Genomic DNA, 23,185 nt, shown 5'->3' with positions numbered 1-23,185 from the left:
TTCGGAAATAAAACCATTCAAGAAGGCACTTTTGACATCTATTTGAAATAGTTTAAAATTATTACTACTAGCATAGGCAAGGAGCTTCCTAATGGCTTCTAATCTTGCCACAGGAGCGAAGGTTTCTTCATAGTCGATACCTTCTTCTTGGTTGAAACCTTTGACCACTAATCTAGCCTTGTTTCTAACTACGATACCATTTTCGTCTTGCTTGTTTCTAAAGACCCATTTAGTACCAATGACTAAATGGTCACTGGGTCTAGGAACAAGCTTCCGTACCTTATTCCTCTCAAATTGATTTAATTCCTCTTACATTGCAATAACCCAAAAATCATCTTTTAAGGCCTCATCAATGCATTTAGGTTCGATTTGAGAAAGGAATGCGGTGTTAGCATAAAAATTCTTGAAAGAGGAATGAGTTTGAACCCCTTTTGATGTATCTCCTATAATTAGCTCCTTTGGATGAGCATCTATATACTTCCATTCCTTGGGTAAGGAAATTTCGGAAGAAGGTGCATCCAAGTTGCCATTTTGAGGAGGGGGTTCATTTAAATTCAAATTATCAAAACCAAGATCATCATCAAAATTATTTTTCTTTAAATTAGAAATTTCATTAAAAACTACATGAATAGATTCTTCTATTACTAAGGTTCTTTTGTTAAAAACCCGAAAAGCCTTAGAAACGAAAAAGTAACCAAGAAAGATGCCTTCATCGGATTTAGCATCAAATTTTCCTAAGGCATCCCTTTCATTCAAAATAAAGCATTTACAACCGAAAACTTTAAAATAGGAAATATTTGGTTTTTTTTTATTCCATAATTCATAGGGAGTTTTTGATAGGGATGGTCTTATTAGAACCCTATTCATGATGTAGCAAGTTATATTCACGGCTTCGGCCCAAAAATACTTGGGTAGACTATGTTCATTTAACATCGTTCTAGCCATTTCTTGCAGGTTTCTATTTTTTCTTTCAACTACTCCATTTTGTTGGGGATTCCTCGGAGTGAAGAAGTTGTGATTGTATCCATTAACTTCACAAAAATTTTGAAAGTCACGGTTTTGAAATTCGCCACCGTGATCACTCCGAATTAATGAAATCATGAAGCATTTTTCGTTTTGAGTGAGTTTACAAAATTTAGAGAAACACTTGAAACAAACACTTTTGTGGGCTAAGAAATAGGTCCAAGTGTATCTAGTATAGTCATCCACAATTACAAACGCATATTTGCTTCCTCCTAGACTTGTCGTGTCAATTGGTCCAAATAAGTCCAAATGAATCAATTGTAATGGTCTAGTGGTGCTAATTTAAATTTTTGGTTTGAAACTAGTTTTTATTTGTTTACCTAGTTGACATGCATCGCATACTTTGTCCTTAATAAACTTTATATTTGGAATTCCTCGTACTAATTCTCTAAATGAGATCTTAGATATTAGTTTCATGCTTGCATGGCCTAGTCTCCTATGCCAAAGCTAAGCATCATCATTTAAAGCGGAGAAGCACATTTCATTACTTAGTTCATCAAGGTTGATGGTGTAGACATTATTTTGTTTTAATGCAATCATAGTTATGTTATGGTTTGGTTTTTCAATAATACATACATTTGATTCAAATCTAACGATATAACCTTCATCGCATAATTGACTAACACTCAAGAGATTATGTTTCAATCCATCAGCTAGTAAGACATCATCAATAGAAAATTTTAATTTGTTACCTATGGTTCCCTTGCCAATGATTTTGCCTTGGTTGTTGTCTTCGAAGGTGATGTACCCTTCTTCTTTGCTAGTGAGCATAGAGAAATGAGATGGATCTCCAGTCATATGTCTTGAGCATCCACTATCTAGATACCATCTCTTGCTCCTAGCTTGTGATGGTGTATGTTTCTCTTCTCCGATGGCCATTAGGGCGTAATGAGCAACTTGCTCGGTGTAGGACTCCTCTTCTTCGGACGTACTTGAATCATCCCACGTTGCCTTGAGCGCCTTCTTCTTTGATGTTCTCTTTTTGGCTTGAGGACAATCGTTCTTGTAGTGTCCCATTTTTTGCACTCATAGCAAATCACTTGGTCCTTCTTGTGTTCAAATTTATTTTTATATTATTTTTAAATTTGTTCTTTCTTAAGTATTTTTTGAATTTTTGAGTCAAAAGTGCAATGTCATTGTCACTGTCCTCATCACTTGATGTTCCTTTCAAGTGATCTTCTTGTGATGTGAGTGACATATCCTTCCTGTTCTTTGGAAGGGGATTCTCGAGCTCGTCATGAGCTTGACATGTCATTTCGTAGATCATTAGAGACCCAATAAGTTCTTCAAGAGGGAATGTTTTAAGGTCTTTGGCCTCTTGAATGGTTGTAACTTTTGGATCCCAACTTTTAGGGAGGGATCTTAAGATTTTAGTTACTAGTTCAAAATTAGTAAAATCTTTACCAAGAGCTTTGAGTCCATTGATGACATCCGTGAACCGGATGTACATGTCTCCGATGGACTCACTTGGTTTCATTCGGAAGAGTTCGTAAGAGTGCACAAGGATGTTGATTTTGGACTCTTTCACTCGGCTAATGCCTTCATGAGTGACCTCAAGAGTTCTCCAAATATCAAAAGCCGAATCACAAATTGAAACACGATTAAATTCATTTTTGTCTAGTACACAAAACAAGGCATTCATAGCTTTTGCATTTAAAGCAAAAACCTTCTTCTCCAATTCATTCCATTCGCTCATCGGAAGAGAAGATTTTTGAAATCCGTTTTCAACAATAGTCCAAAGCTCGAAATCCATGGAAATAAGGAAGATCCTCATACGAGTCTTCCAATAAGTATAATCCGACCCATTAAACATGGGTGGACGTGTGATAGAATGACCCTCATGTATGCTAGAGTAAGCCATCTCTCTTGGATATCAAACCAAATATGAGAGTGAGCCTCGCTCTGATACCAATTGTTAGGATCGGAGCAGCACTAAGAGGGGGGGGGGGGGGGGGGGTGAATTAGTGCAGCAGATTAAAACTTCGGTTTTGGAAAATCTTTTGATACGATAAAAACCGAACTCGGAAGTGCTTAACTTGAAAGCGTATTCGTAAAGTTGTGCAGCAAACGTAATGAGGAAATAAAGCACGTAAGAAGGTATGCAGTAATGTAAATAGCAATAATGAAATGCAAACCAGAGATCATGCCAATTTTAAAGTGGTTCGGTCAAATGACCTACATCCACTTGCGAGTGTTGGGAAATCTTAGGGGCGACATCATATGCGCAGCGGATGAACAAGAAAACAAAATCCCCGATTCCCAAAGAGATGTTCGTCGTCATGTGAAGATTGGTGCATAAAATCCGCGAAACTTAAAACTGCGTATAGAGTAGATTGTGTTACCTAGGGAGATCGTATATCCCTGTTTCCTTGTAGATACTTAGGAGAGGGTGAAGAAGGTCAAGCGTCCTCCTCTCTAGTGGTGATCCACACAATAGGGTTGCGACGACGCTCCTCAAAACTCCAGGCCTACTCTAAGGTGGAGAGGGGGAGGAGAATAGGAGAGGTAAGCAAAGGCTCTAGCCTATGAGGCTCTGAATCCCTCCTATTTATAGAGATCCCTTGTCAAACCCTAATGGGTCCTCCCCTAGTGGGTATTGGATCTGCATCCAATAAGACAAGGGCTCCGTCGGATATCTCATATCCGAACCTTTACTTATCGTAATGCCTACCATATGTGTGTGACCCTCTAGGCCCAATATCGAGCTGGCCGTGAGTTATACCTATCAGAATTCCTTCTAACTTAGTGAATTATTATCTCTGTAATAATTCACTTGACTCATCGACTACGGACGTACTAGGCCACTACGCCGTAGTCCCCAGACGATATAGGGGAATCCAATCCATTGGACCTGTCTGTCCTCAGTTTTTGTGTACCTATAGTCACTCATCCATCTAATATCCCAGAGACCGTATATCGAGCATGGTACTGTCAGACCCAAACGGTTTCTACTCGAGTCTCGCTCTAATCGGATTCTCCCGGAGAACTCTTTTTCTCTCAACCCGAATGACCCTGGCTAGGGATTTGTCTGAGCAAGAACACACGGGATATTTCTCTCATGACGCCGAGAGTGGATGATCCTCTATCGACACTCAATAGCTCTCGTAAGGTCAACTACCACTCCCAATGACCAGTTGTACTAGATCTGGGACAACCAAACCTATAAGTCTGGTATCAAAGAGTGGAGCACTCATACAGGACATCCTTGGTGTCTCAAGTCTAAGGACCAGATACACCACTAGGACTACGGAATCGCTGTCTAACAATAAGGCATCATCAACCATCTAGCATTCCGTAAGCGGATCAATCAGTGAACTCATTCTCCAATGAGCACCTGTACTATATCCCTAGTGTCCCTACACGAGCAGCTATGAGACCAGCTACATCCATCATATGGACGGGTATACAGCACACCAGTCTGTCCGGTTATCACGATGTCCCTCTCGAGTAACCTATGACCAGAATTATTTAGGATATGTGTTTAAAGGTGAATCGATCTCATTATCGTGATCTCATCATGATCCGATTCTCATTGCATAAATCCAAGGACATCACAATATATATGCACATATGCAATAGTTATAAAGTGATATACGCCAAAATATAATAAGCAAAAAGATTCTGTATCAAGTCACACGTGCCATCACTCACGTGATTGGCTTGCTGGGCACCTATGACTAGCAATCTCCCACTTGACCTAAAGTCAATCACCTATGTGTCTGATCCTCATCAGACCCCTGTGACGCTTAAAGACAATCTGAGACAACGGCTTTGTCAGTGGATCTGAAATGTTATCTTTGGATGGAACTCTTTTCACTGCTACATCTCCTCGGGTTACGATCTCTCTAATAAGTTGGAACCTCCTCAGAACACTTCTGATGAGACCCGGGTTCCCTTATTTGAGTAATCGCCCCGTTGTTGTCGCAATATAAGGAGATCGGCTCCTCGCTACCCGGCACGAATCCCAAATCTGTGATGAACTTCTTCACCCAGACTCCCTCCTTTGCTACATCTGATGTAGCAATGTACTCCGCCTCTGTGGTCGAGTCAGTAGTAGTATCTTGCTTGGAACTCTTCCAGCATACTACTCCTCCATTCAAGGTGTACACATACCCTGAATTTGACTTGCTATCATCGACATCAGACTGAAAACTTGAGTCTGTGTAGCCTTCAACCTTAAGGCTATTACCTCTATAGTAAAAGATCCTTAGTCCTTCTCAAGTACTTAAGGATACACTTTACTGCTTTCCAGTGATCCAAGTCTGGATCTGCCTGATACCTGCTCATGACACTCTGAGCATGGCATCCATGATAGACCCTATTGCTGAGGCATAAGATATCATATCCATGTTCACCCTTTCTTCTGGAGTCTTTGGGGATATACTTGTAGAAAGCGATATCCCATGTCTCATCGGTATGAGACCTCTCTTGGAATTTTCCATGCCAAACCATTTGATAATAGTTTCTATGTACCTGGACTGGGACAAGCCAAGCATCCTCTTAGATCTATCTCTATAGATTCTAATCCCCAAGGTATAGGATGCTTCCCCTAAGTCCTTCATGGAGAAGTGTCTAGATAACCAAGCCTTTACTGTGGATAGCATTCCTACATCATTCCCAATGATCAGGATGTCATCCACATATAATACCAAAAAGGTGATAGCACTCCCACTTACCTTCCTGTATACACAAGGCTCATCTTCGCTCTTAACGAAGTCATAAGATCTGATTGCCTCATCAAATCTTATGTTCCAACTTCGGGAAGCTTGCTTTAGTCCATAAATGGATCTAAGCAACCTACACACCTTATCTGGGCAGTTCTTGGACACGAATCCCTCATGTTGCATCATATACACCTCCTCCTCGAGGTTCCCATTGAGGAATGCGGTTTTCACATCCATCTACCAGATCTCATCATCATAGTGTGCTGCAATAGCCAATAGAATTCTGATAGATTTTAGCAATGCTACGGGTGAGAAGGTTTCGTCGTAGTCAACACCTTGCCTTTGACGATATCCCTTAGCTACTAGCCTTGTTTTATAGGTCTCTATCTTTCCATCTACTCCGATCTTTTTCTTAAAGATCCACTTACAACCGATGGGTACAATACCTTCAGGCGCATCAACTAGGTTCCAAACCTTGTTGGAGTACATAGAATCCATCTTAGAATTCATGGCTTCTTGCCACTTCCCGGAGTCTATACTCATAATAGCCACCTCGTAGGTCTGAAGATCAATATCCTCAACATCCTCTCCTCTAATATATCTCACATATCTCTCAGGAGGATGGGATACTCTATCAGACCTGCGTAAAGTTGAAACTTATGTATTAGGTACCTGAATAGACTCGGGTTATAGAGTGGTGCTTGAGCTTGGTTCTCCAACCTCGCTCAACTCTAGCATTCTCCCACTGTCTCCGCCAAGAATATGTTCCTTCTCAAGGAACACTGCTCTCTTAACTACAAAGACATTTTGGTCCTCGAGATAATAGAAATAATACTCACAAGTTTACTTGGGGTGTCCCATAAATTTACATCGCTCTATTCTTGATTCTAACTTATCGGGGTTGTGTCTTTTAACGTGGGCAGGGCAGCCCCAAATCTTAACAACCTTAAGATCAGGCTTCTTCTCTTTCCATATCTCATATGGTGTAGACACTACCGACTTAGTTGGAACTCTGTTCAGAAGGTAAGCTGTGGTTTCTAGGGCATATCCTCAGAATGAGATGGGTAGGTTAGTGAAACTCATCATGGACCGTACCATGTCTAATAACGTACAATTTCTCCTTTCAGAGACACCATTGAGCTGAGGTGTATAAGGAGGTGTCCATTGGGATAATATCCCATGGTCCTTGAGGAACTGAGTAAACTCTGTACTTAAGTACTCACCTCCTCGATTTGATCGAAGAGTTTTGATACTCTTTCCAGTCTGGTTCTCCACCTCATTCTTATGCTCTTTGAATTTCTCAAAAGCCTCGGACTTGTACTTCATTAAGTACACATATCCATACATTGAGAAATCATCAGTAAAGGTAATGAAGTAGGAGTAACCACCAATGGCATGAGTTGACATGGGTTCACATACATCACTATGTATGAGTTCCAACAGCTCAGTGGCTCTCTCTCCAGTTCCACTAAATGGAGAGTTGGTCAGTTTTCCACGAAGGCAAGGCTCGCAAGTTGCATATGACACATAGTCGAATGGATCTAGATATCCATCATTTAGCAACTTTTGAATCATTCCCTCATGGATATGACCTAGCTTACAATGCCATAGGTATGCACTGTTCACCTCATCTCATTTCCTCTTAGATACTTACATTCATGATATGTGGAGTAGTGTCTTGCATAAACAAACCTTTATGCAATATTCCTCTCGTCAATCTCCCCTTGGCATTGCTAGAATTTACAATAAATTGTAGATGTGATAAGCAATTCTGGTATCCAATATCAATGCACTATCACAAAAATCTGACAATTGGAGATTGATCATGAATGTACCTGAAGCTTCTCCAAGCTTCTATTTCGCCCTTTCTGCAAGGTACTCTTTGAAGTTCCTCTTCCAGTGCCCATCTTTACCACAGTGGAAGCACTGGCCTTTGTCCTTTGTTGGGTCTTTCTTAGCAACCTTTGCTTTACCTGGTTTGCCCTTGCCCTTTCCCTTCTTAAGGGACCTTTCTGCTTTCCTTTTCTTTCTGGTCTCACCAATGTAGAGAACTGGCTTCTCTTTCTTAATAATACTCTTTGCCTCCCTCAACATATTGAGGAGCTCTGGGAGAGTCACCTCAAGCTTGTTCATATTAAAATTCATTATGAACTGTGAAAAGGAATCTGGTAGGGACTGAAGAACAATGTCCACACACAAGTTATCCTCTAGGACCATTCCTAGACCTGTGAGTTTCTCTATCCACTCAATTATCTTTAGGACATGGTTCTGAACCGGTATCCCCTCAGTCATCCTAGCGCGGAAGAGGCTCTTGGATATCTCATATCGTTAAGTCCTTCCCTGTTCCTCAAACAATTTGCGGACATATAGGAGAATGGATCTGGCATCCATCTTTTCATGTTATCTCTGTAACTCAGGAGTCATAGAGCCCAATATATAGCACTGAGCAAGAGTGAGTCATCAATGTACTTCACGTAGCGAGCGATCTCATCCTCGCTCGCCCCTTCTTCGGGCGTAGGCATCACTATATCAAGGACGTACATGATTTTCTCCGCTGTGAGAATAATTCTCAAGTTACGGAGCCAATCCGTATAATTTGGACCAGTGAGGCGGTTGACATCAAGTATGCCACGTAAGGGATTTGAAAACGACATTTTTTGAAAATAAAGATGTAGCAGAAATGAATAATATACAGATTTTACAAGAAATAAACTATCAAGATATGAATTCTATCTTAATATGCTCCCACTATTTTACTAACGAGTCACACGACACCCTCAACACATGAAACGGAAGTCTCCGGCAAACTTCTAGTGGGGATCAGGATCCAATCAGCGTCTTAGTGTAACCTCGAGGGACTCGACCAATCACACTAAGCCTAAAAGGTAGGCAACTCTTGTCAATCATAACTCCTTGTGATTCCCGTCCTATTCGGCCTCCGAATCACTATGGTCTCGAGGGACTCGACCAACCATGATGCTTAGTTAAGTCAACACCTTCGTTACAAGATGAGTCTGATTTGATGATATACCCTCGATGGACTCGACTAAGCATACCATTCCCTCAGGTCACCGGTGACATCTCTATGTCGTAAGCAAGATAGCGAATCGCGATATAGGTGAGTCTCGAGGGACTCGACCAACTCAACCTACACCGGGAATCGGTTCCTACTCATAACGATGGAAGGTCACGTGGGTCAATCTAATTGCCTCACGTTTACCGACTTAATATTATCGAGAGATGTTTCTATGATTTGGTCTCCTAATATGACATGTCACACATATACATATTTAATATATATCTACATCGCATGCAAATATATATCATATCTAGTATGTGTATAAACAATCACACCAGATGATCATGGACCACAACCTAATGTGATTAGGCCCGAGCCAGTAGGCCTAATCACTCACATCAAGATCTATGTGTGCAACGGTGCATCTTCATGCCCTATGATCGTCCATCTCGTCCTCGTTGGTTCCGTCGACATCTTGATGCATCTTCATGCATCGCGATCATCCGTCTCGTGGGTCCCGCTATCGCATCCACGCTCCCGCTGTGCCTCCTCATGTGATTACAACTTAATCATAGGCACGTAGGCCCGATAATAACCGAGAAATATAATAGAGGCTCGCATACCTCAATAATAATAATCACAAGTACACACATCACACGGTCCATGATCATCCGTCCATACATCATACATCACATATATAAATAATCATCATGTAGGACTACTAGATAATAATAAAAAATAATAATCAACTAAACCTTTTAATTAATTAGTATTTTATGAAATCAGGGACATATAGGGAATTTTTTAATTTATAGGGGTATTTTCATAATTTGGACAAAAGATAGAAACTGAGATTTCTCAAATTTCGAGGGGCAAAATTATCTTTTGCCTAAAAAACCCTAATGCCCTACTCCCCTTTGCTACTGTCGCTTGCTGGCGGCGGCTTGTGCGGCGGGGCGGGGGCGCCGCCCCTATAGGTGGGCGCCACCGTGGGTTGGCGCCCCTACGGGTGGCGCTGCTCTCGCAACTGGGCGCCCCCGCGGGCGCTGCCGCCTCCGCGGGCGGTTCTACCCACGAGGCAGTGCCCGCAGGTCGTGCTGCCTTGCCGGGCGGTCGCCCCTACGGGCGGCGCTCCTCACCCTACTGGAGAAGCGGTCGCATACACCTCTGCCCGCGGGCTGCCAGCCCCACCGGACGCAAGCCCGCTGCAAGCAAGCCGCCGGCCGGCTGCTGCAGACGCAGCCCCTGTGCTGCCTGCCTGCGGCTGTGCTGCACGCATGCAGATCGAGGGCAGCAACTGTTGCTACCCTTTCTCGCTTTTGCGTCAACGATTTTGACGTCAAAAGTTTCTTCAAAACACAACACATGCAATTCAAAACTAATATATCACACGAACAACCTGGCTCTGATACCACTGTTGGAAAATCTTGGGGGCGACATCACATGCGCAGCGGAAGAACAAGAAAACAAAATCTCCGATTCCCAAAGAGATGTTCGTCGTCATGCGAAGATTGGTGCGCAAAATCCGTGAAACTTAAAACTACGTATAGAGTAGATTGTGTTACCTAGGGAGATCGTATATCCCTGTTTCCTTGTAGATCCTTAGGAGAGGTTGAAGGAGGTCAAGCATCCTCCTCTCTAGCGGTGATCCACAAAACAGGGTTGCAACGACACTCCTCAAAACTCCAGGCCTACTCTAAGGTGGAGAGGGGGAGGAGAATAGGAGAGGCAAGCAAAGGCTTTAGCCTATGAGGCTCTGAATCCCTCCTATTTATAGAGATCCCCTGTCAAACCCTAATGGGTCCTCTCCTAGTGGGTATTGGATCTGCATCCAATAAGACAAGGGCTCCGTCGGATATCTTATATCCGAACCTCTACTCATCGCAATGCCTACCATGTGTGTGTGACCCTCTAGGCCCAATATCGAGCTGGCCGTGAGTCATACCTGTCAGAACTCCTTCTAACTCAGTGAATTATTATTTCTGTAATAATTCACTTGACTCATCGACTACGGACGTACTAGGCCACTACGCCGTAGTCCCCAGATGATATAGGGGAATCCAATCCATTGGACCTATCTATCCTCAGTTACCGTGTACCTATAGTCTCTCATCCATCTAATATCCCAGAGACCATATATCGAGCATGGTGCTGTCAGACCCACACGGTTTCTACTCGAGTCTCGCTCTAATCGAATTCTCACGGAGAACTCTTTTTCTATCAACCCGAATGACCCTAGCCAGGGATTTGTCTGAGCAAGAACACATGGGATATTCTTCTCATGACGCCGAGAGTGGATAATCCTCTATCGACACTCAATAGCCCTCGTAAGGTTGACTACCACTCCCAATGACCAGCTATACTAGATCTGGGACAGCCAAACCTATAAGTCTGGTATCAAAGAGTGGAGCACTCATACAGGACATCCTTGGTGTCTCAAGTCTAAGGACCAGATACACTACTAGGACTACGGAATCGTTGTCTGATAATAATGCATCATCAACCATCCAACATTCCGTAAGCGGGTCAATCAGTGAACTCATTCTCCAATGAGCACTTGTACTGTATCCCTAGTGTCCCTACACGAGCAGCTATGAGACCAGCTGCATCCATCATATGGATGGGTATACAGCACACCAGTCTGTCCGGTTATCACGATGTCCCTCTCAAGTAACCTATGACCGGGATTATTTAGGATATGTGTTTAAAGGTAAATCGATCTCATTATCGTGATCTCATCACGATCCGATTCCCATTACACAAATTCAAGGACATCACAATATATATGCACATATGCAATAGTTATAAAGTGATATACGCCAAAATATAATAAGCAAAAAGATTCTATATCAAGTCACACGTGTCTTCACTCACGTGATTGGCTTACTGGGCACCTATGACTAGCAGCGAGGCCCTCTTCGATAAGGCTCCCACCTTCCACTAGTAAATCTCTTGAAGGAGAGGGGCAAATACCCCTCTTACAACTTTTTACAAGCGGTTCACACTCTTACAAATTTTCAGCAAGAAAGAAGGAGGTGAAAACTCTAGCAAATTGAAAACAAGACTTGCTAAGACTTTTCTAAAACCTTTCTCTCAATCAATTGCTGCTCAAAAAGTTGTAATCTCAACTGAGATTTGAGGGGTATTTATAGGCCTCAAGAGGATTCAAATTTGGACTCTAAAATTTGAATTCTCTTTGGTTCCCGATGTTGGTGGTGCCACCGCCTATCAGTGGCGGTGCCACCGCTTGGCTCTCGGGTGCTGGACGGTGCCACCGCCTGGCTCTCGGGTGCTAGGCGGTGCAACCGCCTAGTTTGGCGGTGCCACCGCCAAACCCTTCGGTTCACTGGTTGGGCTTTAAATTTAGCCCAAACCAAGTCTAATTTTGGGCCTAGTTGGCCCCTAACCAAGATATAGGATTATCTCTTAATCCTAATCCTAATTACATGTGAACTACATAACTAAAAACATCCTAAGCAAGTTTTCAACCATGAACGTTAGAGTCTTGTTCCAGCGAGATTTTCGACGAACTTCTTCCGACGGACTCCCAGCAAGCTCCCGATCTTGTGATGACTTTAACGAGTAGCTGAGTCTTCTCGGTGATCTCCGCGAACCTCAGACGATCTCTTCGGTGAACTTCCGAAAATTCCGACATGTTCCTGATTTCTTCTCGGTTGGTTCCGGCAGCATCTCCGACGATTCTTCGGTCTCTTAAACGTCCATCGAACTTGACTCTAGTATTTTTGCTTTGTGTTTTCTGGTTATCGTAGTGAATCCTGCACACTTAACTCAGTAATATGGATTAGATCAATTAACCCATCAATTGATTTTATCATCAAAATCCGAGATTCAACAATATCTTAGTTTTGTGTAATAAACTAAGATCACTACTGGCAAGTAAAATATCATCTACATATAAGACCAATATAATAAACTTGTTTCCACTTACCTTCAGATATATGCATTGATCAATAGTATTTTTTTTAAATCCAAAGGAAGTAATAGTATCATAAAACTTTATATACCATTTTCTAGAAGCTTGTTTAAGGTCATAAATGGATTTCTTAAGTTTATAAGCCCAACTTTCTTTTTCCTTTTATATGAATCCTTCAGGTTGTTCCATATAGATTTTCTCATTCAGATCCCCATTCAAAAATTTTGTTTTCACATCCATCTAATGTAACTCAAGATCATAATGAGCTACTAATGCCATGACAATTCTCAACGAGTCCTTTCTAAAAATTAGAGAAAATGTCTCATTATAGTCGATGCCTTCTTTTTGAGAAAAACCTTTGGTCACAAGTCTAGCTTTATATCGTTCGATATTGCCCGTTGAATCATGTTTTGTCTTAAAAATCCATTTATAACCGACTCTTTTATAATTATTTTGTAATTTAACAAGTTCCCAAACACCATTCTAGACTATTGATTTTAACTCTTCTTTTATTGCATCATATCATTTTTCAAAATCGTTATTTTCTATGGCTTGTGAAAACGATAAGGGGTCTCTTTTTATTCTTATATCATAATCTGATTCTTATAGATATACCACATAATCATCAGAAATGACATGTTTCCTTTTCCTTTGAAATCTTCTCAAAGCTATAAATTGTGATTGTTCTACAAGATCATTAGCGGCGATATCAACATCAAGCGAGAGTTTTTTTATATTATTTTATTACTCACTCTCGTTAATACTCTCATTGATTTGAGGAACAATAATTTCTCGAATAGGAGATGATAGGAGAGAATTAACCTGAATCTTCTCAATATCAAAATTGATCCTTCGAGATTTTTCACTCCCATTGATTTCATCATTTTCTAGGAATTTTACATTATCGGATTCTACTATCCTCGTACTATGATTAAGGCAATAAAATCTGTATCCCTTGGATATTTCTGGATAACCAATAAAATATCTAGAAATAGTTCTTGGATCCAATTTCTTTTTATGTGGATTGAATACTCTTATTTCTACAGGACATCCCCAAATATATAAATGTCTCAAACTGGGCTTCCTATTAGTCCATAACTCAAATGGAATTGATGGAATTGACTTGCTAAGAACTCTGTTCAAGATGTACATAGTTGTCCTAAGAGCTTCACCCCACATCGACTCATGTACAGAGGAATAACTCATCATACTCCTAACCATATCCATAAGAGTATAATTTCACCTTTTAGCAACACTATTCTACTGTGGCACACATGGTAATGCATATTGAGCACAAATACCCTATTGTTCTAGGAATCTAACAAAATGACCAATGTTCTGACCAAATCCATCATATCTACCATAAAATTCATCACCCTTATCAGATTTGATAATTTTAACTTTTCTATCTCTCTCGACATCATTTATGTATACTTCAAGAGTATCAACGGCTTGAAACTTTTTATGTATATGGACAGATCATCTATAAATGTGATAAAATATATTTCTTCACTAAAATAAGGAATATGAAGTAGTCCACAGATATCAATATGAATAATCTCAAAGAGTTCTTTGCTTCTTGTAGCATTTTTTTTATATGTTTAGTTTACTTTTCCTTAATACAATCTATACAAACATCAAAAACAGTGAAGTCTAAATATTCCAAAATATTATCTTTCACTAATCTTTAAATTCTTTTTTTGGAGATATGTCCCAATCGTCTATGCCACAATATAGAATATCTTTCATTATTGAAACTATATTTCAATCCAACACTTGATTTTAGGTCAATAATGTCTTTACAAACTCAAGATCCAAATTAATTTTGTACAAACCATTACATAGAATTCCTGAACTAACTTTTATTGAATCATAAAATATACTGAGTTTACCATTACTAAAAGAAAGACTATCCTAACTCATCAATTCTAGATAGAGAAACTAAATTTTCAGAAATAATAGGAACATAACATGTGTCAACAAGATCCATCAGATGACTCATCTCTAAGCGTAGACGATAAGTCCCCACTGATATCACTTTCATTTTAAGATGATTTTTCATAATGATGAATCTTTCATGTTATTTTGGTTTCCGATTGAAAGAAATCCCTACATATTATTGATAACATGAGTTGAAGCACCAGAATCAATCCACTAAGTATTAGAAGAAACTTTTGTAATGTTTGATTCGAAACATACAAAGGTTGAGTTAATACATTTCTTTTCGAACCAAGTTTTACGTTTAATGCAGTCCTTCTTCACATGTCCTTTCTTATCACAAAAGAAGCACTTTACTATAAAAGCTTTTTTTTTTCATTAGTCTGTTTAACATTTCCAGACCCAATAAATTTCTTTGATTGATGATACTTTAATTTTCTTTTCTTATTGTCAGCTCCTTGAGTAGCAATCATGACATTATATGAGCTTTCTTGCTTTAATCTTAATTCTTCCTAAACACACATGCTAGTTAACTCATTCAAGTCTTATTTATTCTTATTTGTATTATAGTGAATCTTGAATGGGCCAAACTGAGAAGGAAGAGAATTGAGAATGAACTGTACGAGGAAAGACTCATCAGCATCAACGCCCAATGCTTTAAGTTTTGCAGCTTTATCAGCCATATTGATGATGTAATCCTGAATTCCTCGAGTGTTATCATATTGAGTTGTAGTCAGTTCTTTCATTAGTGTGCTAACCAATGACTTATCAGCAGATTTAAATCTATCTTCAATAACCTTTAAATATTATTATGCACTAGTTGCAATCGATAATAAAATCTTTATATTATTTGCAATCACCATTCTTATGAATATTAAACTAAATCTATCAGATCTTTCTAAGCTTTTATTTCATTAACTTGTTCTATAGTATTTTTATCAATCAAATATGTAGGCTTTTTAACAAGTAATGCTAAATCAAGATCTAATACACCTAGTGTAAATTGCACATGCTCTAACCATTCTGAATAATTTGATGTAAAGAGTATAGGGACACTAGAAGCATATCAATATATAGACGGAAGTACCACTGTAAAATATAAAATAACATCAATGCTTTGAGTTTTTTTTTTTAATTTGATGAACTATTGATATCATCTATATTACACTTTTGGGTGAAATATTGACATATCTAGTGTTCACTCAAAGATCATCTATGGAAGACTGATACCATTCTTGTGAAATAGTGTTATTACCTTTGTGTATACAACCCTAAACTATAAGGATATCCAAAACAGTATCATCCTACTCTATCACATAATTATTTGAAGTAGATTCTCCTTTGGGATTATCTAAATCTCTTAATTATGTGTACCATTGTAAATATTATTTCTTTAATATCATTTAGGACCAATTTCTTAATATTATTTTATAAATTATTAGTCTAGGTCACTTTAGTGGCTACAAGACCAATACAATAATATAAAATATAATTTAAAATATCATATAAATAATAAAACTTTTATTGTAATTCACATCACAAAAGCTTATCATCCCAAGCCATTTTGACAACTACAAGTCAAATAATAAAACTTAGGAATATGAGTTGAGTTACAAATAATATTTATCATTTTTTCTTCAATTTAATTTATACTAAACAGTTCAATAATAAAATAACAATCATAATAATTATTAAAAATTAATCATAAAAAAAAACTCATATAATAATCATGATAACATATAAATCATAATGAAATGAATATCCAAAAATAATAATTAGATTTTATTTACCATAGGTAAAAAACATAATCAATAATTCATATGAGAAAACAATAAAACTAAATCATAATTTATATTTTTTTTAGTCAAAGATTAATTCCAATCAAATAATCAAAATATAATCATGATTAAATTTAATCATAATGATAATGAATCATATTTATCAATTTTACAATTGAGAATATAAATTAGAATTCTCAAATTCATAAGGGTAAAACTATAAAGATTTGACAAGACATAAATTAGAATTATAAAATTATAAAGGGTAGAATTGTAATTTGATAAAACTACCTCGAGGGCAAAACCATAAATATGCTAAAACCCTAACTTGCATGCAGCGCTGTCGTTGACCGTACGCGATTGCAGACACCTGCGCGTGCAGCACTACCGCTTCCCGGGCGCAACCACTGCGGTGGTTCCTGCCCGCGCGCGGCGTTGCCGCCATGGGGCCGCCTCTACTAGCGCGCAGTAGTTGCGATGGTTCTTGCCCGCGCTGGCTGCCACCTTGGGGTCGCCTTTGCTTGTGCGTGATCGCTACAGCAGTTCCTACCTACACGTGGCTGCCACCTGGGCGGGGTTGCCGACACCTACACACGACTGGCCGTGGTTGCCGCCAACGCATGGCCGCTACCTAATGCAACTGTCAACCCTCGTGTGGCCACCGCATGGACGCGGGTTCTGCTCGTGTGTGGCCGTCGCATGGATGCGGTGTGCCTAGTGTAGCAGAATCACTAGTTGTACGCAGCAAGGTCAACGACGACTATTGCAGCTTCGCGATCATTAGAGAATAGGTATTATTTATGCATCGTAAACAAAATAATATATCTAATGTATTTGATCCCAAGAACCTAGGCTCTGATACCAATTTTAAGCATAAAATCTGTAATATGTTGTATTAAATGTAAATCTTTGTTTGATCTGCAAAGGCATTGTCTTTAATTAAAGATCGTTGTGAATATGTAAAAAGAACTAGATCTTTCTCCTCTCTTCCTAAAAAGACTGTAATCCCTCAAGATAACGTCTCTATTTTCTTGTTCTTCTTATCTTTAATCTCGTCCTGTCTATTTATAGGCGAGAGCAAAGGGTCTATAATAAGTAATTAGGAGAGTTCCTCCCATCAAGGTTATGTCCTAAATAATCCTATTTTAAGTAGACTTTTTTTATTGACAAATATATTTTATCAGAATCCAATTAGTTATATTATATATATCTTATCCAATTATAAAAAATCTGAGCACTAAGAATTATATTTTTATCTTTTTAACTTAATTATATATTTCATAATATAAATCTGATTCAGATATTTATATGTTATTAAGTGAATGCACTTCTTCCAGCAGTCCAAGTAGTGACTCTGTTGCAGCAGCCGTCACTGGGCCCACATACCTTAACCTCTTCAGGTACGTGACAGCCAATGGCCGATGTAAAAATCGCAGCGACAGGCCCGCTCTATTTATCTCGCAGCAAGTCCTTTTCCTTCTTCCTGTAGATGTTGAGGCAAACATCTCACGGTTGCCAACCCCCAAATCACCCACCGACACACATCCGGAAAGGATCGCCTCACAGCAGATCTCTGCGATAAGAGAGAGAGAGAGAGAGAGAGATGCCGAGCGTGGCGGTGAAGCTCTACAGCGTGTTCTTCAAGCTCCTCCTGAAGCACAAGCTGCAGCAGCGCCTGCAGATGGAGGACGCGGCGAGCCCCTTTGGCGTCACCTCCCGCCCGGAGGAGTCCACCGCCCCGGCCAACCCCTCCTTCGGCCCCGACGGGGTCGCCACCAAGGACATTCACATCGACCCCCTCACCGCCCTCTCCATCCGCATCTTCCTCCCGGACCCCGCCCTCGACCGCGTTGGCACCAAGCCACGCCAAGCCCCTGATCAGGACCGCCGCAACAGCTACGGCGGCGCCTGTGCCACCCCCCCGCTCGACCATACCCGCCGCAGCAGCTATGACGGCCCCGGATCCCAGAACGGCAATGGAGCCGCTGCGGCTGAGACTGCCGCCACGGGGACCTACAGGGGATACCTGCCCTCTGTCGTGGATGCGCGTCATCGGACTGGCAGATCGAAGAAGTTGCCCATCGTCGTCCAGTTTCATGGAGGCGGGTTCATTGCCGGGAGCAATACTTCGACCGCGAATGATTTCTTCTGCAGACGGATCGCTAAGTTGTGCGATGCCGTAGTGATTTCGGTTGGGTATAGGCTGGCGCCAGAGAGTCGGTATCCTGCTGCATTTGAGGATGGGTTGAAGGTACTGTATTGGTTGGGGAAGCAGGCAAAATTAGTGGAATGTAGGATGTCGATGGGGACTGCCAGGGGATTAGGGGTTGGAGAGGTGAGGAGATCCCAGATCGTTGATACATTTGGGGCTTCCACTGTGGAACCATGGCTAGCAGCTCATGGTGATCCTTCCAGGTGAATCTTCTTCTTAGGGTTGTGTTGGTCCTAGGTAATTATTTCTGTTAGCTCTATGCCACAGAATTTGATCTCAAGAAGATAATGCCTAAAATTAGTTCTCTTTTGTGGTTATTTGTTTATCTTCTCATTGTTGGAGGATCTTCAGATGGAATGATATCTAAGCTTCTGGACTTGGTTGGTGTATGTGAATAACATAGATGAAAATAGTGGCTGACATATGGATCACTGCTTATATACTTTTGTGAAGTTGCTTTGGACTGGAACCCCAATTAGAGATAATTCAGATGCACATCTGATGACTTTACTGCATGAACTTTGGCACTCGGTAATGTAGTTGTGCATGACATGAAGTAACATTTAAAAAGTTGGCATTAAACATGCATATATGCAGTAAAGTATTGATTCACCTAGGAAACATTAGTTACATAGGGAACTTTGTGAACCATTAATGGAGGATTTAGTTTGGCACTTGAGTTATAAATTGTTGGTAACTTATAACTTGTGCCAGACACAACAACTGAATGAGCAAGGTGAAATTCTTGAGCTTAACTTTAAATGCAAGATTTTTTAAACAGCTTGTTAATGAAATCAAATGGAATGGGTGCGTGGCTACATATTATTGTGTAAGACACATTTTGAAAGATTTATTATGAAATACTTGCATCATGGAAAATGAACACGATTTTTTGCCAAAAGATTTGTGTGCTCATATGCATTTTTTATATGCGAGGCACAAGATTTGATATGAATGAAGAATTTGGGATCTACACAGTTGGTTTTTTATTTTGTTGCTAAGTTTAACTCACAACAAAATGGTGATGCTTACCATTTGGCAAGTATTTAAATGCTGAACTGAATGTATATACTTATCGTGGTTTCATGTTTTTGCTGCATACATGCAATTTATTGGCTGCAATTCTTCTTAGATGGGAATGATGGCATATCGGAAAGAACAGAAGTTTCGGAGGTTTTGTTTAAATAAATACGGGGAGAAGTTGTTCAATATGCAGAGTCAAACACTGTTCTGATTATTTGTTTCTTACATCTAAGAATTCAAAGAGAATTTCAGAAGCCAAGTATGTTATGGAATATAGATGCTGCACCGAAGTCTAAATAAGATGATGGACTTAAGTCTTTAATTGTAGTCATTTTTATAGACTAAAAATGTAAGACCGATGTTTTTCTGGTAACCAATTTCAGACAAGCAATTGGTTTTTTACTGAAAGTAAGAAAATAATATGTCATTTTTTTTTTTAGCATTGTTTCATTGTACTTTTTTTGGACATCTTGAAAGATTGTGTTTCATTTTCTCTGAGGTCTAGCATAGTGCTTGCATCATATGTTATGTCAACTGCCCAGTACGTCACATGCCTATAATTGAGATGAGTATAACTTAAAGTAAATGCCTAATGTGTACTTTCTTAATGGATCTTAAGAATCTGAATTGTTAAGTGGTGATTGAGTTGTATTTTGAGCATGAGATGTTCAATAAAACCCTTGGGGTAAACCACTCACATCATGTTTGCTAATTCAATCTGACCAAGTTGGGCTGACACATATCTTGTTCTGTCACTTGTGTCGTGTTGACTTGGACTCCATAGTTGTTACCTGAACAACATGTTATGTTAAAGAAAAGTGGCAACTTGAGATTATGGAAAAGGATTGGATGAGTAGTTCGGGGGATGATGGATGGGACAGACACTAAATTCTGTGCAAAGCATCCATACTCTTAGTAATTAAATAAAGATACCTTTACCTTAGATATTTTTATATGACAAATGAGAAACTGGAAAGAATAGGATTTCACTTCTCAGTAAACAAGTATTTTTTCTTCTTTTTTTCTTTTTTGATTTTCTTTTTGTTGTCTGTGTTTCTATTTATTTATTTTTGTTTTCAGATGGTGGAAGTTTGAGATGTGTGAACAGAATAAGATCACTTTTTTTTTGTAAAATGATCTTTGTTTCTGTATAGTTCTTGACCTATTTGGTTTTCTAGGGGAATGTGCATCTTTAGATTGGTTGCTAATGAAGATCATGGTAGAAACTGGCAATAAGACTGAGAGTTTGAATTGTTAAAACTTAAAAGCAGTATAAGTAGGTGAGTCTCTTAGGTTGAATTTTTGCAGATCAACAAGGCGCAATAACCAACTTTTATTCTGCTTGCCACAAAAATGCCAAGCCTAAGTATCAATTTATATTCCAATTATGTTTTTTAGCCAGTTGGAAGTGTTGGTATCAGCAATCTTGCAGGTCCTTTGGTTTTGGTAGTTGTGGTTTTATGGACTATTGACAGGTTTTGCCTGTTCAGCTGATTCATATTGGACTTGGTGGTTTTTAATTGAACATTAACAGATATAATTATATAAAAATCATAGAACACCATTAGTTGCTTTTGAAACTATTAATCTGGATCTGAACCAAAAGTTTGAAGGAGTTTTGAGTTAGGTCCAGCTGATCCAAATCCATTGTGCAGCTTCTTTTCATCTTAATGTTTGTTTTATTTGTTTATTTGATATGCTCAAGGTTTTCATGCTGGTTTTATTGGCCTGTGCCATTAGCTTGGGCACTGGCACCATGTTGTTCATGCTAGTGCTGTGCTCATATACGTACGATAAGCTATGTGACTATGCATGTGATAGACACAGCACATATGTGGCACTTGGAGACATGCAACAGCACATTGCTTTCTGGTCTGAATCTGCATGCATATGTTGTGGTTGCTGTTTGCAACATTTGTTTCAAGTTTGCTGATACTTAGTAGCTGCTGATACTATCTTCAGCTACTATTTGTTGAATATCATGACAACTCTTTAAATTAGTCCTCCTTTAAGCAACTATGAACCTCTCATAAGTTATATTGGTGAGAGACTCATGCACTGCACCGTCTGCCTTTTAAACAACTATGAGATGTTTAATTGTAATTGTTCGGTATGTTCCGTTAAATTCTTCAGATATTTTAATATTTGGTGACCTGTTAGTGTATCTCTAAAGGTAATAGCTATTACATCTGCAGCTATAGCATTTGACCTATTGGCTTCTGGCTGCTGTGTTGAAACAGATGTGTTCTACTTGGTGTAAGCTGTGGAGCTAATATTGCCGATCATGTGGCTCGTAAAGCAGTTGATGCAGGAAAACTCGCTGAGCCAGTTAGGGTTGTTGCTCAAGTTCTGATGTGTCCCTTCTTCATTGGATGCGTCTCCACCCGTTCTGAGATAAAGCTAGCAAATTCTTACTTCTATGACAAATCTTCGTGTGTGCTTGCTTGGAAGTTGTTCTTACCAGAGGATGAGTTTAGTTTAGACCATCCAGCTGCAAATCCTCTCGTTCCAGGTAGGGGACCTCCATTGAAATGTATGCCTCCGACCCTCACAGTGGTTGCAGAGCATGATTGGATGAGGGACCGTGCAATTGCATATTCCGAGGAGCTTCGCAAGGTAAATGTTGACGCACCAGTCCTTGAATACAAAGATGCAGTTCATGAATTTGCCACGCTCAACATGCTCCTCAAAACTCCACAGGCGCAGGCCTGCACAGAGGACATTGCAATATGGGTGAAGAAGTATATATCGATCCGTGGACATGAATTCTCATATTAGATGCCACAATTTTGTGACTTAGATATCAGGGAAGGGCATTGCTGCAATTTTCTTTGCAGGGGCTGTACGTTTGTTTAGCTGCATCTGGTTGGCACGGTTGATGTGGTCAATTCTTTTATGATATTCATTCTTATATGGTGTAAGATGTGAAGAACAGGCTCATTAAATGTAATGCTGTTTCCCTCTGTTCCCATTATCACTCCACAAGAACTATGAGACATTTCTTCTTCATTGCAGACTTAGTGATGAAATTTGGATGTATATATATTTTATTTTGATCATAGTTTGATAATCCTCTTTATGCTGATAGCGATTATGGATGTTAGTTTAATTTAATCCTTGCCAAAACATTTTGGTATATGGATAGATACTTACGAAACGAGCACTTTGGTTTGCTCGATGTTCTTTTCTTTGATGTTCTTTGGTTGGTTAATTCATATGAGAGTTTTACATGTATGAGTCTTTATTTTTTATCCAATGTACTAACTAGGACTTAGCATGGGTGCTGATTTGGAGTCAATTAGGATTAGGATCCTTCTCTGTCTTTGTCCCAGGATTGTGTTGACTAAATTGTCGTCCGCTTCTACTTCTGAATCACATCAAAACCTATAAAATTGGATTGGGAGCATTTCGGATAAGGCTTCTCGAACACATTTGTACAGACTTGGGTGCCAAACCACGGGTATTACGTTGAGTTGGACCACGAGCTTTGGGCCACATTGGGCCTATGTCATTCTTGCTTACTTGACTCTGGTTTGATTCTCACACAGGTTGCATCGGACTAGACTTAACCTAGGTTTAATTTGGTCCATCTTA

General features: G+C 39.6%; 1 protein-coding gene across 2 annotated transcripts; it reads left to right on the top strand.

Moving 5' to 3' along the window:
* The first annotated feature begins 17,813 nt into the window (after positions 1-17,813).
* LOC135615206 (probable carboxylesterase 11) lies at positions 17,814-22,670 on the top strand. 2 transcript variants are annotated; one of them, XM_065113389.1, is made up of 3 exons: positions 17,814-18,771; positions 21,832-22,207; positions 22,292-22,670. In XM_065113389.1, exons 1-3 carry the CDS (start codon positions 17,960-17,962, stop codon positions 22,367-22,369), a joined length of 1,266 nt encoding a protein of 421 aa, XP_064969461.1. In that variant the 5' UTR covers positions 17,814-17,959; the 3' UTR covers positions 22,370-22,670. The 2 variants fall into 2 exon arrangements, with proteins under 2 accessions (XP_064969461.1, XP_064969460.1); XM_065113388.1 differs by having other exon boundaries at positions 21,832-22,670.
* Positions 22,671-23,185: the final 515 nt, after the last annotated feature.

This window comes from Musa acuminata, chromosome BXJ2-6 (genome assembly GCF_036884655.1).
Source record: "Musa acuminata AAA Group cultivar baxijiao chromosome BXJ2-6, Cavendish_Baxijiao_AAA, whole genome shotgun sequence".
Taxonomy (NCBI): Eukaryota; Viridiplantae; Streptophyta; class Magnoliopsida; order Zingiberales; family Musaceae; genus Musa; species Musa acuminata.
Note: the sequence above shows the minus strand (reverse complement) of the source record. Positions and strands in the feature narration are given on the sequence as shown.

Bases quoted from the DNA above. Each gene is read 5' to 3' on its own strand.
- LOC135615206 (XM_065113388.1), top strand. From the start codon at position 17,960: ATGCCGAGCGTGGCGGTGAAGCTCTACAGCGTGTTCTTCAAGCTCCTC. The intron at 18,772-21,831 runs GTGAATCTTCTT...GTGTTGAAACAG, and splicing joins GCTCATGGTGATCCTTCCAG to ATGTGTTCTACTTGGTGTAA.